The following is a 17,818-nucleotide window of genomic DNA, read 5'->3' as shown; positions in this document are numbered from 1 at the left end:
AACTATGTTTACACATATTTGTGTATAATGTACTTGTGTACATATATTTAAAATGCCAATCATTCATTTATTGCATTATTTATTAGGCACTGGGTGAAGGGAAGATGTAGGGTAAACCTAATCAGTTCCTGCAAGCTGTCAAATAAATAAAACTACATAAATAATTAATTAGCTCTTGGCTTAAAAACAGAGTTTGGATGCTAACATTTCATATTTTTAAAAATCTAGTGAGCTATTTGTATCTTAGTGCCATCCATGAGCTTTTAAATTTATTGAAAACTAGGTCATGTTAACCCTGTCTAAATTGTAGGCTCCTTCTTACCCTTGTTACAGACTGGAATAAAAATTGAAACTACACAGAGAGAAACTAATCGCTCTGGTTTATATATAACTCACCTGGATTGAGAGCTGTCAAGGAAAGATGTAATTAGCTGACGCCGCCCATCTTTGTTGAAAACCAGGGCTTTGCCACTGGCCAAGACACCACAGCCAAAGCTTACTTCAGCACCACGGATAGAGTAAAAATTATGGTAAGAGGAGAGCCTGGAACTGCCAAAGCTTTCAGAAATAAACATTGGGAATGTCTGAGATGCCATCTCACAAGCTGGACCAGAAAATCCAGGGTCACATCTGAAAGAGATTTCCATAAAATTACATCTTAAATTTCTGGTCCTTACAGAGATTATTGAATGTATGTTAGGGAGAAGAAATCCAGAGGCAAACACCTGACAAATGGCAAGCAAGGCTCGTTCATCTTTGGAGAAGCCTGAATCTTAAGACTTGATAAGGGAAGACCAACTGTAAATATTACTGAAAAATACAGTTTTTGCACAACCTTCCTATAAAAAAGATTCTGATGAAAACAGTAATTCAACCCTTTCCTTTAACAAATGCCAGCAACTTATCTGTAAATCTACTTACTTTTGTGCACATTTTTAAGTAAAAATCTTAGTAAAGGACATATGTATATGATTTTATTCTTTTTATTTTTGATTTGAAGACCACAACCAGCAATGAACGCCCAGGGATTTCTCATGGCTCTGTGCTCTGGGATTGCTACTGGAAGGCTCAGGGCACCTTCGGGGGTGCCTGAGATCAAACAAGGCCTACCCACTGTACTATTTCTTGGCGCCAAAACAATTTTTAAAAAATTTTTTTGTTGTTGTTTTGGAACCACACCTGGCAATGCTCTGAGGTTACTCCTGACACTGTGCTCAGGGCTCACTCCTGATGGGTTTAGAGGAGCATATGTCTATGATTTTATTCATGATAATCACTAAACTTGTAAAAGCAACTGTATAAATAAATGACTTCTTATAAGGTATCTAAAATTTCCTGTAAGAATAAATACAAAAATACATACTATGTTTACAACAGGAATTATTTGAAATATTTGGAAAATACATTTATCCGTAATTACTTCAAATGTACACTGGCATTCAGGGAATTCCAAAATCCTTGACCTAGTTAGATACCCTTAGGAGAACTTCATTGCCTCTCAGGTGAATCCCAAATTAGCAATGCTTCAAGAAAAGAAAAGACAATCACACACAACAACCTGTCTGCTGCTACTGCTTGAATGTGCTGCATTTATGATCATCTGATCAGAATGTATATTCATCTCTCTGACTCTTCCATCAGTGAGGAAACTCAAGACAGGCCACCCAATACATGAATGTCGAAAAATGTTTACATTTTAAGGAGTTAGTTTACCCATCAGAAACAAGTTTAACAGTCTTTATTTCTTTTTTTTCACCATATTCACAATGACAGCCATGATTAAGACTAAACTGGTGTCTTGTGGGCTCGGGTGAAGGAGTTTTCAGTTCATCATATGCGTGTTGTTGGAGATGGAACCCAAGAAGCGTGCACTCTAACCCAAAGCTAAATCCCTGCAACTAGCTTTTAAGTAACAAGTGTACTAAATGCCAAGGGCATGACTCAGAAAGCTGATTTTTTTTTAGAAGGTTGGGGATGGGGGAAGTTTCCCAAGTGGATCTATCTGACGGGACCCAGGGACTTCTCCTGCAGTACTCAGCCAACTTGGGCAGAGACTTGATGCTTAAGCCTACGGGCACAGTGCTATTTGAGCTACTTCCAGGGCCACTTCAGTGGTGCTCAGAGGTCTCCAGACCCAAGCCTAATGATCTAGAGGGGGTGTGTGGGGAGGGATATGGGGGCACTGTGATGTTTGAGATTGAACTGGGGTCCTAGACATACAAAGCATGCACCCTGACTGGCCCTGTGAAGGCTCTCTGGCCCCTGGAGACAACTACACCTGTTCAGAATCTGGGGTTTCTGTTGGCCTCACAGAGGGTCCGTGTAATATATGAATGTCTTGAGTCCAAAGTCTAATTTTATGTATGTTGGATGCCCTGGGGAAAAGGATTTATAGTGTTCATCAGATTATCAAAGCAGTTGAATCCTAAAACTACCCTATGATGATGTTTGAGGGTTGTCTTGGCATTAGGAATGGAGCCAGAGAGAAACCCAACATTTTCAAAAATGATAACAATTATGTAAGGGACAAATGCATTTTCGTATACAAAACTGAACGTGATTTAGCATGGCTACAAATTGGAATCTGTGTTTCCAATAAACGTTTCTATTACCGAAGTACATTTAAGAATAAAGTTTCGTTGTTTGACTGGAATGCAATCATGAAAGTTTAAAGTCTGTAATTGCATCTCATGGTGACTCATTAAAATTAAAATAAATTTTAAAAAAAGAATAAAAGCTTCTCTATGTCCCTTAAATGTATCTTCTAGGACATGTGACTGGGAGAAGTATGATCATTTAAAAGATGATAACTTTGGAACCAGTTTCCAAAAGTTACAAACATCTATTTATCTATTTTAAAGAACATGAACTTTGCTTGCAACAAAAACACTGGTGTTTTTAGAAATGACACAAGACTCTCTAAATTACAAATGCTGATTCATCTACCCACACTGAAGTGTTGTGTTATTTCACCCTGCATGTCAGCTGGGGGTGGCTGCAGTCAGGAGCTCTTACTATTAAGACACCTAGACACCTCCTCATTAACACCTCTAATGGGGGTGCTTTAAAGGATTAGTGAGTTGTCAGTTTGAAACCTGGGTGCAGGGATTATTCACTTCCTTTTCAGCACATGAGGGTGCTGGAGAGGAAGAAATCCAGGCAACAAGTGACAGTAACAATGGAGAGAATGAGGTGGGGAAAAAAGCACAAAGTTGTAATGTTCCCAAACCAAGAATGTTTAAAGGAAATAAGCAACATTGAATGTAAATTTCTTTCCCCTTTCCCGTGCAGTTCTGCTCGAACTTGTCAAAGTAAATATTATTGGAAAATCAGTGACCAAGCAATAATTCTAACCACAAGTAAATTACACCATTGAATAATGCATAACATATTATTAGAAATAGGGAAAATTTTAAAAGTTCCAAGTAGTAAAATTATTTCTGCAAAACCACAGGAGGAAAAGGCCTTGATGATTCAGGATAATGAGTAGTATAAAAACAGAACAAAATCCAAATGCATAAAACTGTCGGTCATATTTGTTTGCATCCATCATGTCTAAGACAGATGGTTCCCTTAAAAAAAATCACAGAAAATGAAAAGAAACGTCTTGCACAAAAGTATAACTATTTCAATTATAAAGAGGCATTTTAAAAATAGCACTTTCTATTTTCAGTAAAAGTACCTGTCATTTTGAATTATTTGTCTTCAATTATTTTCAATAAACCTTAGAACACAGCAAGTGTTTAGTCATCATCAATAATTATTACTAATCTGTAGCACCACTATTTAACCCAGTTTTACAAAAGTAAAGCAGAAAAGAAGTACTTATAAAATTAAAAAGAAAATCAAAATCTTTTTTGGGGACACTGATAAGAATCACCAAAATACCTGACCTCCTTCAGTTAAATTCTCATGGCAAGCACTCAACAAGAGGATTATTTGGTCACTCAAATAAGAACCAGTGGAAAACAGGTGAAGCTTGGTAACTAATGAGACAGTGTTTGTAGGCAGGAGATGGTGGTTTACTAAAAAGCAGAGACGCATATTAAGTTTTAAAATATTAGAAACTTCAAGCCATTTCGTAATTCATAAGACAGTTCCACTGTGCAGAGTGCCTTTTTAAAAAAATTAATTGAAAAATAATCTAAAAGTTAGTCTGACAGCTCAAATGGCAGAGCACATGCTTATCATGCACAAGACCCTGAATTTGATCTGGGACATCACGAGACCCCTCAAGCACTGTTAGAGGTAGTGACAACCAGGTCCATCTGGTTCTTAAAAAAGTTAACTGGAATTATATGACTGAAACCCAATCATGAACATCTTGTAACTGTGTATCTTATGGTGATTCAATGAAAAAAATTGAAATAAAAAAATTTAACCTGACACTAATATCAATGCTATCAACTGTTCTTGCCTCACACATATAATTTTCAAATGATCAAGTTCAAAACATTTTTATGAGTTAGTCATTAATTGGCTAATTAATTATTCTCTTTATTTGGTGAATAAGAAGAGTTGGACAGATGATCTATTTTTGAAAAGGCAGCTGTTGAAAGGTTTCAATTTCTGGAATTCACAGGATATTTTATAGTTCCAGATATTAGTATTACTGTGGCAATTTACTACAATAAAATCAATTAGATTGGTACCTCCACCCTCTGTCCAAGGGAGGTTGGTTGCAGAGCATGAGGCAAAAAATGTACAAACATGTACCAGGTCTGATTGTACAAGCATGTACCCAATCTGACGGACCTGTAACCAGAAACCATTATCCGGGAGAGCAACAAGGCAAAAAATAGAATAGGGAATTGCCACTAGTCTACTCAATACTTTAAGGGAGTCTGCTAATTGGTTATGTGAAATATCCCAGCCTCTGTTCTTCATGTGCCCACTGAATTTTGATGTGCTTACTAACTGGCTTAATGTCTGCCAACTTAAATAATGGCTCCCCTGTTGAAAGTTAGGGTGTAGAAACCACATTGTATTGAATAAATGGTCAGGCTGTGAGCCCACTCATGGTTATTCAGTAGACCCCAAAGGTTGGACAGTCCTTATGTCTCTGTCTCATTTGAAGTTGCTTAATGCAACTGGCTTTATTGTGGTAAAATGTCACAGTTATGAAAAGTGCTTTCACATTATTTTAAAGGCCCAAATACTTTTGAAAATGAATGCAAAGTATTTTTGTGTTAAAGAATTTATGCATTTTTTGAGGGTCTCCTCAGTAGTGCTCAGAGGTGCTGAGGCATTTCCCATGATATGTGGCCCATGAATATGGGCCTGATGGTTCAGTGTTTAGGCCCCTGATCTGGTGCTCAGGTTCTACCAGGTTCCAGGGTTGAATGTAGGGCCTCTGGCGTGAAAGGCATGCACTCTAGCTCTCTAAGCTATCTCCTTGACACTCCTCTGCGTGTGTGTGTGTTTGTGTGTGTGTGTGTGTGTGTGTGGTGTTCTGGCTTTGTTTTGGCTGGGGGGGGGGGGGGCTTACCCAGAGGTGCTCTGAGCTTACTCCTAGCTTTGTGTTCAAGCATCACACTCCGGGCAGAACACAGGGGATCATATATGGTGCTGGGAATTTGGGGTGGGTAGTATGCAAGGCAAGCACCTTAATTGCACTATCTCTATAGCTTCCTCTATTGATTTTTAGAATTCACTTACAAGGTTTGTCAAGAATTTAAATATGACTTTTGAATACTAGTACAATTTTATTGAGAAACAGTAGACTGAAGATGGCAACTGAAGACAGAAAAAATACTCTAACGCTAGGAAGAATTTAAATTTGTTCACAAATTTAAATGTGGTATGCTGTTTGTTCATAGTATAGTCTAAAAAGTTAACCAACTTCCATTGCAAAATAATTTTTATTATAAGTCCTATTGAACATCTTTAAGTACTCTAGTGTATTAAATGTCATTTTACTTTTAAATATAAAAAGGCTGCCAGAGCCTAAAAAGGAAGTAAAATGAAAGTTACTATGGCTTCAAGACATAAAGGACTTGACAAACAGAAGAAGCATAAATATGATTGTATAATTTATATAAATATATTGTATAAATGCTTACCTGCAACCATGCCGGGTACACTGTCCTCTGCCAGAACAGAATTTGAGACACGATGGACCAATATAAACTGCAGGATGAAAGAGAACATGTGAAAGATGGTAATATAATTGAAAAATTCATAAATGTCACCAGAAGGTGAAATAATTTTATAAAATGCCCATGGAATCTGGCCTGTTAGATATCTGCAGGAACCTAGGGTGAGAGTGTTCGGTGACAGGTTAAGCTCCTACTTACAAATTATTTAACTTACATAAATATTCCTTTTAAAATTTTTATATTTCAAAAAAAAGGTATAAAAATATAGTTTGGGATCCTTAATGAAGCCTCTTCAGCTAAACTCATTTTAGGTAATATATTAGTGCTTCTACTTTTAACTTTCTATGAAGTTTAGGTCCTTTAGATGGAAATAAAGGACTCATAAAAGGACCACTTTGATAAAATACAAAACAGACATAACTTAAAATTATTATTCCATTATTTTAGGGGAACAGATTTATAAATATTAATTATTGTTCCATTATATAGGGAGAGAAAAATCTGTTGTTGAGCGTACAGCTTTTTCACAATTGTAGATATTTTTCTAACTGGTATCTTGAATTATAATGATAGTATAAGCCTAAATTCCAATCTTTGAAGTGTTAAAATGCTGATCATAAAATGGTATTCAGATCCTCAATCTCAATTTATGATACATACTTTTTGATAATTACTATAATCAATAGCATGAAATGCTGTAAAATTGGGGCAAAACCTATAATTAGCAACATATTTGTTAAAACCTTCTGCATTCAATTTTAGGTGTGAACAAATTTACCACTCATTAAAACTTTTCTTTATGTTTAATTATCATGTTAAATAGTTAATTTTATTTTAAAATCAATTTTTGTGTGTGTGTGGTCTGTGTTCCTTAAAGCACTTATTCTCTGAGTCAATTAACTGTTGCAGTAACTCAAGTGAAGAGCAGAGCAGGCATTACAATGACTTTTGCTACGGAAATTGCTGATTTAGGAAGGGATCAGATAGAAAGTAGAGAGCTTAAAGGTATTGGCTCTAGGCCTCTCAATGTCACAACAGTAAATGAAAATTTTTGGTTTCACTTGGGGAATTTTTGAGTAAGCAATCTATCCAGCCAAGTCTCTGTCTCGCTAATTTTGAAAGTAGGTAAATATTCCTTAGAGGAAAAAAAAATAAGAGAAAATGTTTAATCTTTAGCATGTTGCCTGGTGCATACCATTAGGATCGTTACCACATACTGCCCGATATCCTTTACCATCTTCAAGCCCATCTACTCTGATGCCTCTTACTAGCCACTGAGGACTGAGGAATCAGAAGAGGGACTGTTTATTCTTTTACTGGTAAACAGTCTGAAGTGTTTCCCCAGCATATTTGATTGTATGGTTTTAGTACGATTCCCTCTTAACTGTGTAAGTTGTTTACTGCATTGTACAAGGTCAATCTGTAATTAGTTTATAACACATTATGCCATGGTTCAAAAACAAACAAACAAACAAACGAACGAACAAAAAACCTTTTTCAAAAATACCCAATGAAACAGGGGATTCCAAGTAGCACTGTAGCACTGTCCTCACATTGTTCATTGATTTGCTTACATGAAAAAAATCTACAAATAAGACTTTGTGTTTGTTTGGGGGCCTTACCCTATGATTTTCAGGGATCACATCTGGCAATGTTCGAGGGGACATATGCAGTGCTGGGAATCGAGCCAGGGTGGGCCACATGCAAGGTAAGTGCCCTACACACTCTTTCTGGCTCTTGAAATTAAGAATTTTGTCATCCCTCCCTGCTAACAGTGGAGCTATTAAGACTTGAAGTATGAATAACTTTACAGGCTCCTTGTTTCTAAGAGTGTAGAAAGAAAAATTCAGCTTTCTTTCTTATTATCATTACCATAATGTAATCAAGTAGAAAAAAACTAAACATGATTTAAAAAAACCCTTTGTTCTGGGATTTCTATGACAATTTCAAGGTAATTTGCAAAAATACCTTCTCTTAATTAGCAGGACTAACTACCATTTTAAGGAAGTATATATCTAAAAGAATTAGGATCTTGACTTTTTCTTCCCTTTGTATTTGTTTTCTGTGACATGATCTTGGACTTCCACAGTGAAGTGGGAAAGATTTGATGGGTATTTTCTTGGGGAAACTGGTCTACATTTCTATTTGGACAGAGTATACATCTTGCTTTATGAAGAAGTCAGAGAGCAGATCCTGTTTTTGTGAACAACTCAAATAAAGAATAACAGAATTTAAGCACAATTTATCCAAGTTTTGAAATTCACAATAAATATGTCTCTCTTTGCTAATTCCTTATAGTTTTATGTCCTGTAACATTTTATACAAAGCATTACGGTGGGTACTCGAGATGGGTAGTATGTACTTTCTGACTTAGAATAAAGTTGTGATAACTTTTATTAAAAGTCTTTGCATAGGCTTATATATGTTTCACTGCATTCTTAATTTACTTATTTGCTTAAGTTGTAATTTATTTTCAACTTGCTTCATGATTAAAAAATAATATGTTTATTAGAGGATGGATAAAAAAATACGGCAGAGCCTGGCAAGCTCCCCGTGATGTATTCGATATGCCAAACACAGCAACAACAAAATCTCCAATGGAGACGTTACTGGGCCTGCTCGAGCAAATCGATGAACAACGGGAGGGTCTTTACCTTTGCCTTATTAGAGGATGGTGAAAAGTATGACAGTAGGAAAAAGTCATTCATATCTCACACATTATTCTCTAGAATTACACATTATTCTCTAGAGCTAATTAACATGGCATGTCAACTAAATACTAAGCAGAATAATCTACATTTAACTCCATTTAAAATAATTCATTTTCAGATGTGTGTATAAATGTTCTGTACTTCTTTAATGTCCACCCAATTCATGTGGCCTTTGAAGTCTGGACCTTTAATTGTTATCTGTAGATGAACAGTGATTAAAGAATTAATATTTGCTCATCAGTCAATTATCTTGCCTTAAGTTATTTATGAGTTTTATGAATCTAATTGTCTTAATTTCCAAGTTATTCATAAGTAGCAAAAATATTATTGACTTATGGAAAATAAACATCAGATAATGGTGAGGCTCTTTCTATTTAATAAAATTGACCACAGGTCAGTAGGTACTTACATTTTCTCTACTTTCCCTTTATATTCTGTATATAACTCTTTAGTCAATTTTATGTTCTTTGAAAACAGGAAATCTACTCTAATGAATATGCTTGTCATTGACTCATTAAGAAAACAGAGTTGACTTGTTAGAACAAGTAAAATAAATTTACAGCCATATACCAGAACAGTTTAAATACCCTCTTTCATGTGAATTTGTCATAGGCAATACTGATTTTAAAGTTATGTGAAAATTATCGAATCCCTTAAAACTAAAGTTAACAGAATATTTATATATATATACAAATTTTCTCCTTATACTGCTTACTGAAAAGGAGGTAAAAATCTCACTAGCATTTTAGAGATGATGCTTTTTATGTGTGGTGTCTGCATCTAAAAGATAAGTATTCCAGATGTTGCAGTAGTCACTAAGAGAAGAATGAGTCTTATTTTAATACATGCAATATGGTAAGTATTTATGTTAATTTTGTATGAGATATTCAAAGAAAATGTTAGGATAGCCCTTGTCATCAACTGTGAATTTGAGTTTCAGAGCTTTCTGCATTTTAAAATTATGTATGTCGAAACATTCTAGCATCTAATATTGCTGACTCCGCTGCCTTTTTTTTTTATGATTGTGCATCCCTGGTTTCTAATGGAATGCAAAGGAGAAAGGGAAAAAAGGGCGTTTAATGAATTGCAAGACCATGACTTAGGAATGTGATTAAGTCTGTGCTGATGAACAAAAGGACAGGAAGACTCTGCATCAATGGCATGTGATTATGACAGACATAAACTAACCATTATCAATTGCCCACATGTTTCCAAGAATTGGTCCTGTTTGTCTCCAACGGATTCTAGTGTCCCGGGTTAGTGCTGCATTGGGAAGGGGAATAGTTATCCGGTTCCACCTGCAAGAAATTTAGCACAAACAGCTTCATAATTATGCTCAGTTTAAAATATCTATTTTACATGTTTTTAGTACCCCGGTCTCTGAATGCTTGAAATAGGATTAAAATTTGATAATAAACTTTTTTCGATTTACCTGTGAAGCTTAGTTACTTATTTTAAACAGCATTTGTACATTACTAGAGTTGTTGGTTTGTTCAATATGGCAAGTGGTATTTACTTTATTTTTTTACATTCTTTTCAGAAAGTTTTATATCAGTGCTATAACATAATACGTATGGTTTCATGGTATATTTTAAGCATTGAAGCAAAGAGACTGATTAGCACCCATTACCATTTTTAAAAATTCTCTAGTTCCACGTATATTTAAAGAGAGGATAGGAAAAAAAATATTTTATATCCTTGGCTGTCATTTTTTCAATTTATCCAGAGCTTATTCAATAAAGTGTCAGGATTCTCCATAGTAATTTTTAATTCTCTCAACAGTTCCCAAGAGATATATTATTGTCTTTAATTTATTTGGAAGGAAAAGTTAGAGAGAAAATATCATTACAATGATAGTTCCTAAAAGAACCAGAATTTGAACCCATGTTCAACTCTAAAGCTTAACTTTCACTTTTTATGCTGCAAAATATATTTTAATAAATAATATTTCATAGATATTTTGATGAGTCTTTGACAATAACCAGAGGATCATTACAGTGAATTCCAATTTATGATATACTTCTTTATATTAGTGATTCACCGGCATTTCTACCTATGATGAGATGTGTTCTCACTCCCTCTCTCCTAAATAAAACCATTTCATTTAAAAAAAACCATCAAATTTATGTAATACAAAATATAAGACCCAAATCCACCAGGAATTACTAATTTACAGAGTGTGATCTTGTATCAGATTGACCAAATCTTTTTTATTTTTCATGCAATTAACTTCTAAATCAGCTGAAAAAAAGAGAAGGTTGTTTCTTTATCTTTTATGTCCAAATTGGAATCATTGGCTTTTTCATTGACTTTGAATCTATCTGCAATATGGATTCAAATCTGTCAGTATGATCTTCAGAGAATTTACTCACCCACTGTAGTTTTCCGAGGAGTAGATGGTGCTGTGGGGGAGGTGGGGCCCAGCACAGATCTCAGGCAAACACTCAGTGTGAAGGAGGGACCACGAACGTCCATGGTTTGTAGAGAACTCTAAGCTGACACTGATAACACCAGAACAAATGCAACAAAAAAGAGGCAATGATAAAAGACATGAAAAGAAAGTATTTATCTCTGGCTAACATACACTTAAGAATTATAGAACTAGAGTAAAAATTTTAAGATGTTTCCAAAATCTTGCCTTCTCCACTGAAATTTTCGAAAGGCAGGCAGTTAAATTACTGCTATGGAAATAAACATTTTTATAGACAACAAATGGTAGCTTGAGTTCATGCCCTGGAGTTTGATAGATGGCAAGGCAATTACCGTGTCTCGCACTGTCACTCCTTCCTGTGAATGTGAGACTGACAAAAATCTTGGAAAGGACACGAGCCACACTTCAGCCAGTGAAACTGAGAAGTCAGGGAATTTGAAGTGCTAATTGATTTTCGTGCCTATTATTAGGGGGTCACTAACCAACATGGGGGTCAAGCTTCCCCCCCCCCTTATTTGTTTTGTCTTCACTCTCAGCGATTTGTTGGAATGGATGGCCGGCACAGCACGTATGAACAATCTCTGAGATCTAAGACTCAGCTCTTACAATGAAATCGTTTCTACCTCAAATCTATTCAATCACATGCTGCACAGTAATCAAACTTTTATTTGGGGGGAAAGTATATTATTTATTGTTGACTATTTTATTTACGATCAAGATGAAAATCTACTGAGAAGTTTCTCTAGGTTTCGTTGCCAAGTCCACGTGTTCACTGTCAATCAATTCCCACACTACTCACAGCTAGGTTTCCTACCTGTTACCAGGTTGGTGTGTTCCACATCCTAGGTTAATAGAAAACTGAATCATGTGAGACATTGTGGAAGGAAGAACAGATAAGACATGGAAGAAATCTACAGCCCAAACATTCCTGTTTTGTCCTTGATGGTTCTTCTGCCTTAGACAAAATTTGGTAGCAGGAGTTTGAAGTTCGGGATTGATGACCACAGAAACCAAAGAGGAAACCTTCAAAACAAAGGAAACCAAAAATCACTTTGAATCCTCCCTATGTGAGTTTGTATGAAATCTAGACTCTATCTTGCAAGCATAATGTATGTAAGAGCCATGTCTTCAGTGCCAAACAGTGTCCTCTGTGTTACATTTGTTATTTAGTTAGAAGGCATTGTCCTAAGCATATTTTTTTTAGACACTCAGAATTTCTTCTTTGCAGATGGGTAGAGCTTTCCATGTGACTGATTAGGCCCTCTCTGCCTGTAGATAAATGCATAAAAATTATCAAAGAAAGTATATCTATGTTATCTACTACAGAACAAGGCAAAGGAAACTTAAAATTTGCACAGAACCATCAGTCCTCTTTTAAAGTGGATTTGTATAGAGTACTGGTGAGTTGCCAATCTAGGTATTCTGAGAATAGTCTTATCTTCAGAACCCACACCTGTCCTAATCCAAGAGGCAAAGGAACAAGGTTATTTTCTACTCCAATTAGCAAATAAAAAAAGCAAAGATAAATAGTAATCTGTATTTCTAAAACATCTTCTAAATAGAAGACCTCAAGTTGATGGCTAGATTCTCATAACACCTGAGCAAGTCCATGAGGCTTATCATTAGATCACTTTTAAGGCTTTCTTGTGTACAACAGCTCCCAGTCAGAGCTGAGCTCTCTTGCTGTCTCTGGGGGTCATGAGGTATTATTCCTAATTAACTTTCATTTATTAGTATTAGAAAATTAAAGGTGAACCTTAAAATACCATTTTAAAGAGATTAGACTACTTTAGCTGCAGAAGAGATATTTATCCTATGCATGTGGTTTTAGGGATTTGACTTGATTTGTGAGGGTTTGGGTTGAGGCTATTGGGCACAAGGCTTATATTATTACCTTGTAAGAAGAATAGGAAAGAGTATCCAGAGCAATGTGCTCTTTTCTTCCTTCAACCTTTGCATATAGGACAACATCATTTTCGTGAGAATCTCCAGGGTCACAAATTCCTCCTGCATAAAACAAACATTTTGAGCTGTTAATATCAAAATGCACCCACAAACATATCACAGTGTTAAATTTCAGAATTAAAAAGATATCACCTAAGAATCACCTTGAACAAGGTAACCAGACCCAAGGAGATAATTTATGAAGATAGCTCAGATAGGCCATGCTAAAGATCAAAGACTTGACATTTGTGAAGGCCAAAGTAACTATTTGCTTAATGAGATTAATCAAATAATAGTCTGTAACAAGTCATGACTGCATGTCCATATTTAACTCTCATTAAAAAGATGTGCTCTGCTTTTAAATAAACCATTTTATGTCTTACATTTGAGATATATTTATGACCAACATTCAGAACCTACTAATTACGGTTTCTAAAAATGAGTCATGTTTCACTACATCAAAGATTTATGAATCGGTGGTATTTAAATTGATGTACAGAATATCTTTAATATTTTAGCACATACCTGGTATTTGAATTTTAAATGTAGTTCATTTTATATTTTTGCTTTTGGTATCTCATTTTCTCATTGGAAGGTATACAGTTTATTCCCTTATCATTCTATTTTATAATCATATGAAATGATGGAATACTAGAATTGAGAGGTAATTAAGATCATCCTTGTGATAAAATGAGCAACAGAGCTGATAACTGAAATTGGAGATCATTTACTATTCTTCCTGTTGCTGATTTTTGTCAGCAATCCACATCATGAGGTTTTAAAGGATTTTTATGTCGAGTTGCCTTTCCCCGCTCATCTCTATCCTCCATAATAGCACCAATAATAGCAGGAGTGTAAGTATCTTTGTGATACTTTCTGGCATAGAGTCTATCCCTAAGGCTCAAAGTTTTTAGCATTAACTTTTAAATTTTATTACCTTTCAAAAATTTACTCCCATTTTCAATCAATTACTGTCAATGTTAATTTTAATCTACAAGCAATTTCTGTTGCTAATACTCTAGCAAGAGTGACAGTAAGATGACCTTAGAACTCAAGAGCAAAGTCACCTATCTTCCAAAAGTTAATATAGTAAAATCAATTAATAGTTGTTGGGACTCACTGTTTATAAATATATATATATATGAATTACTGTAAATGGCTCCTATTAAACTGGGTAATCAGTGTCTGATTTTGGATGCAAGTTACTGATATTTGATGTCATCAAGAAACTTTAGAAGTTACTAAGCACAACATAAATCATAATAACAGAAATAATTTGGATAAAGGTAGTTGTAAAGTGTTAAATGCTGGCAAGTCACATCTGTTACACATATGTGCTTGGCATGCGCTAAATATTTACTGAGTTAGGTAATCTGAACTGAGACTAGAAAAGTCAGATAGGGTGATAATGTTCAACTCTCCTACTATTTGTTTATTAGTAACAACCTGTAGAGAAAATATTACGATTTTTGACAACTGTCATCAGTTTTCAGTATCTTATTACAATTTCAATGTATCAGAAATACAGCAGAGCATACGTTTATTAAATGACGGTGTCTGTAGAAAAAAATCTACACAGAAAAACCCTAATTCTCATTAGAAAAAAATTAAAATTCTTTTTTGAGTACTTATTAAAGACTACTCCCCACACCCAAGAAAAAGAACAAAAAGAGTGAAAGATCAAGGCAGCGTGTGTTTAAAGTACTATACTCAGAGGCAGTGCATCTCTAATTTCATTGACTTGTTCCCTATAAATCCTCTTTGCTCTCTTAAGAACAGTTCATGAACTGCACCTGCCTTTCAGAGAGAACTGAAACACATGTGGGAGTCTCATCTAGCCCACAATGACAGGAGAAGGAAGTCCAAAAGGAGCCAAGACTTTAAAACGATGACAGACTTTATCTGAAAGATCCCCTCTGGGGGCAATTTATCAGTTCTGTGAAGTTACAGTGACAGCAGCTCCTACAGAAGAATATGGATTCTTCTTCAGCTTCATATACTTTGATGCACTGTAGAACAGTATGACTCAAGGGGCATTTTGTAGCGCAATTATGTTACTTTATTCATGACATTCTTATTTTAAGGACTGTACTATATCTTGGTCCTCAATAAGTTTGTATTGAATAAATGAGTGAATGCATGATTGAAGAAAATACACGTTGAAAAGAACTTTAAAAGTTGATCAAAGTATCCAGAAATCATAGCCACATTAAGCTGATTAAAAAAAACAACATGGAATGAAACCAAAATAATATATAATTAGGACCTGCGAGGAGGGATTGTTTTCTAGTCTAGAATCAGCTACTGATTTTTCTGAGGCACAATTTCCTGAGAGGTCACTTACAAATTATATCTAAATCTTTTTCCATCTTTCTTTCTTCTGTGTGAGTTACCAGTGCTTTTATTTAAATAAAAATATTTTTATTATAGGTTAGGTAATATGGTTACAATTGTTTTAAATTTTATAGCATTTATAGACAAAGTTTCTGCACATCCTCACCATCAAAGTGTCCCTGGTCCGCTACCACTGTCCTTAAAACCTACCCTGTTTTTTCTTGCCCTGTCTTGCCTTCCCTTCCATTATTCTATTTAGCCTCCCCCGCTTTTCTTCCCGGACACCACTCCACTTTTTTCTAAAAACCAGATCCACCTACTATCTTGTGTTTACTGATGAACTTCCTGAAGAACAGTCTTCAAGTGACTTATGACTTCATTTCTTGTAACTCTACGTACTTTGGCTTTCACACACCTCACCGCAGGCAACAGTCTCTCAAGAACCAACCTGGCCTCTAAGTTCTTCTTGTGGTTGATCTCTTCCTCTGTGGCTTCATCTACACTGCTGATCACCTTCCTATCTCTCACCATTTAATCACTGCATTTCCTTCCTCCTGAAACATGGAATGCCACCATCCTCCTGCATTTATTTATGTCTTTTACCAGTATCCTCTGTGATTTATTTTTCCTTGACCTCCTTCAGATTATAATTCTCCCTTGAATTATGAGTTCTACCTTCAAGCTTCATTCTCAACATATCTAATATCAACATCTTCTGCTCAACTCTTGCTGTTCTTGTATGTTTAACATCTGACACCATTCCCCTAGCCACCAAGGAGAGAATTCTGTGTCCTTTCCAATCATAATCCCCATCGCTAGTTGGGTGTGAACCTTAGTTGGTTTCTTCTCTTCAGCTATCCTATTTCTGTCCCCTCCTTCATATAATTGTCCCCTCTCCTAATTTCGTTGCTTGAACTAGTGTCACAGTCTCCTAACTTGTGGGTGCCTAATAAAAACATCTCATGAACTAATATGCATAACTTTTTTCACTGTTTATATAAAATTCAAACTTAAACAGGCTGCCCTTTACCCACCTAAATTCAGCAATCCCATCCCTAACTGGTCGTCTGCCCTCTCATTCCTAATTGTTTTTTTATTTCCTTCACATTTCTTCCAGAATTATCGTTCTCAATAACAGCTAAGAATATGTTACAAAACTGACAAAAATCACCTGATGGCTCACTGTTGCTGAGAGAAAGAAAATCCAAATCTCAGAATTTAATAATAAAGAAACTATGACTCCTGCTTCAGTTCATTCTTATAACTCCACCTCATATCCATTCAGCTATATTTGGAGGATCCCACAAACTCAAAATTGTGCTTTTGGGGACCATGAATATGGTCAGCTTAACTGGTAGAACACAAATTTAGCATGTGCATGGTGCTAGGGAGGGAATTCAGCCCCCTAAGCACCAAGGAATGTAACTTTCACAATGTTTGTGAACATGTTTTGTTTCAACATTTGAGCTTAGCTTGGAATTTCTTTTCCCCTTAAATGCAAAATATGTCTGTCTTTCAATGCCTTCTCTTTCATGAACTTTACTCTAATTTCATGCAATTACACACAGCTTCCTCTCACAGTCATAGCATTTTCATTCCATTACAATTGGTTGCATTCTTCTTTATAGTTATATGTTACTTGTGGGCACAAACTCTGTCTATGAATTTATTTAGGTACCATCACTTCCCCCTATTCTGCTCTCGAGATATTTTAGCTTCATTTGTACCTTCAGTAGGATTTTTTTAACTGAATGGGGATGCTGCTGTTTGGGATAATTTTCGTTGGACTCATTCAAATTATTTTTCCCCTTATAGCAAAGTTATTTAATTCACTTAATAATCTGCTTTGTTGAAACTAAAATTTAATGACAGTATTTTATTTAAAAGCAATATTTTTAAGTGTTTTAATTTTTTAAAATAACTATCATTTACTATGAAGAAAACTATAAAATGCTTAAATTAGACCAGCATAGTGAATGTTTACTACAATCATTCTTTTTTGTTTAAGGCTTCTAAAAAATTCGCTTTTAACAATAAAAAATGAGAGACTGAATTCTAATGACATAAAGGAAAGAAGTTCTGGGTCTTTAAATATACAAATCATTATATATGCATATATATTTTTATTTACTATTAACTTTTTGGGGGGATAGGGTTGGGCCACACTCAGTGATGTTCAGGGCTTATTTCTGGCTTTGCATCCTTGAATTACTCCTGAGGGTGGTTGGGGGACCACATGAAATGCTGAGGATGGAACTTGGCCTGGCCACATGAAAGGCAAGTGCCTTACCTGCTGTATT

At 35.4% G+C, this 17,818-nt stretch overlaps 1 protein-coding gene across 1 annotated transcript in view; it reads right to left on the bottom strand.

The window, feature by feature from the left end:
- The window catches only part of RELN (reelin), a 511,483-nt gene that overhangs the window by 174,811 nt on the left and 318,854 nt on the right, over window positions 1–17,818 (bottom strand). Inside the window, exons 13-18 of the mRNA XM_056118569.1 lie at window positions 13,135–13,247; window positions 12,055–12,263; window positions 11,182–11,310; window positions 9,998–10,107; window positions 6,063–6,129; window positions 397–630 (exon numbers count right to left, since the gene is read on the bottom strand). Of these exons, the coding sequence (XP_055974544.1) occupies window positions 397–630; window positions 6,063–6,129; window positions 9,998–10,107; window positions 11,182–11,310; window positions 12,055–12,263; window positions 13,135–13,247 (862 nt within the window). The remainder of the gene's footprint in view (window positions 1–396; window positions 631–6,062; window positions 6,130–9,997; window positions 10,108–11,181; window positions 11,311–12,054; window positions 12,264–13,134; window positions 13,248–17,818) is intronic.

This window comes from Sorex fumeus, unplaced genomic scaffold, assembly GCF_029834395.1.
Source record: "Sorex fumeus unplaced genomic scaffold, SorFum_2.1 ptg000037l, whole genome shotgun sequence".
NCBI lineage: Eukaryota > Metazoa > Chordata > Mammalia > Eulipotyphla > Soricidae > Sorex > Sorex fumeus.
The sequence above is the reverse complement of the archived record's forward strand: the minus strand, read 5'-3'. Positions and strand labels throughout refer to the sequence as shown.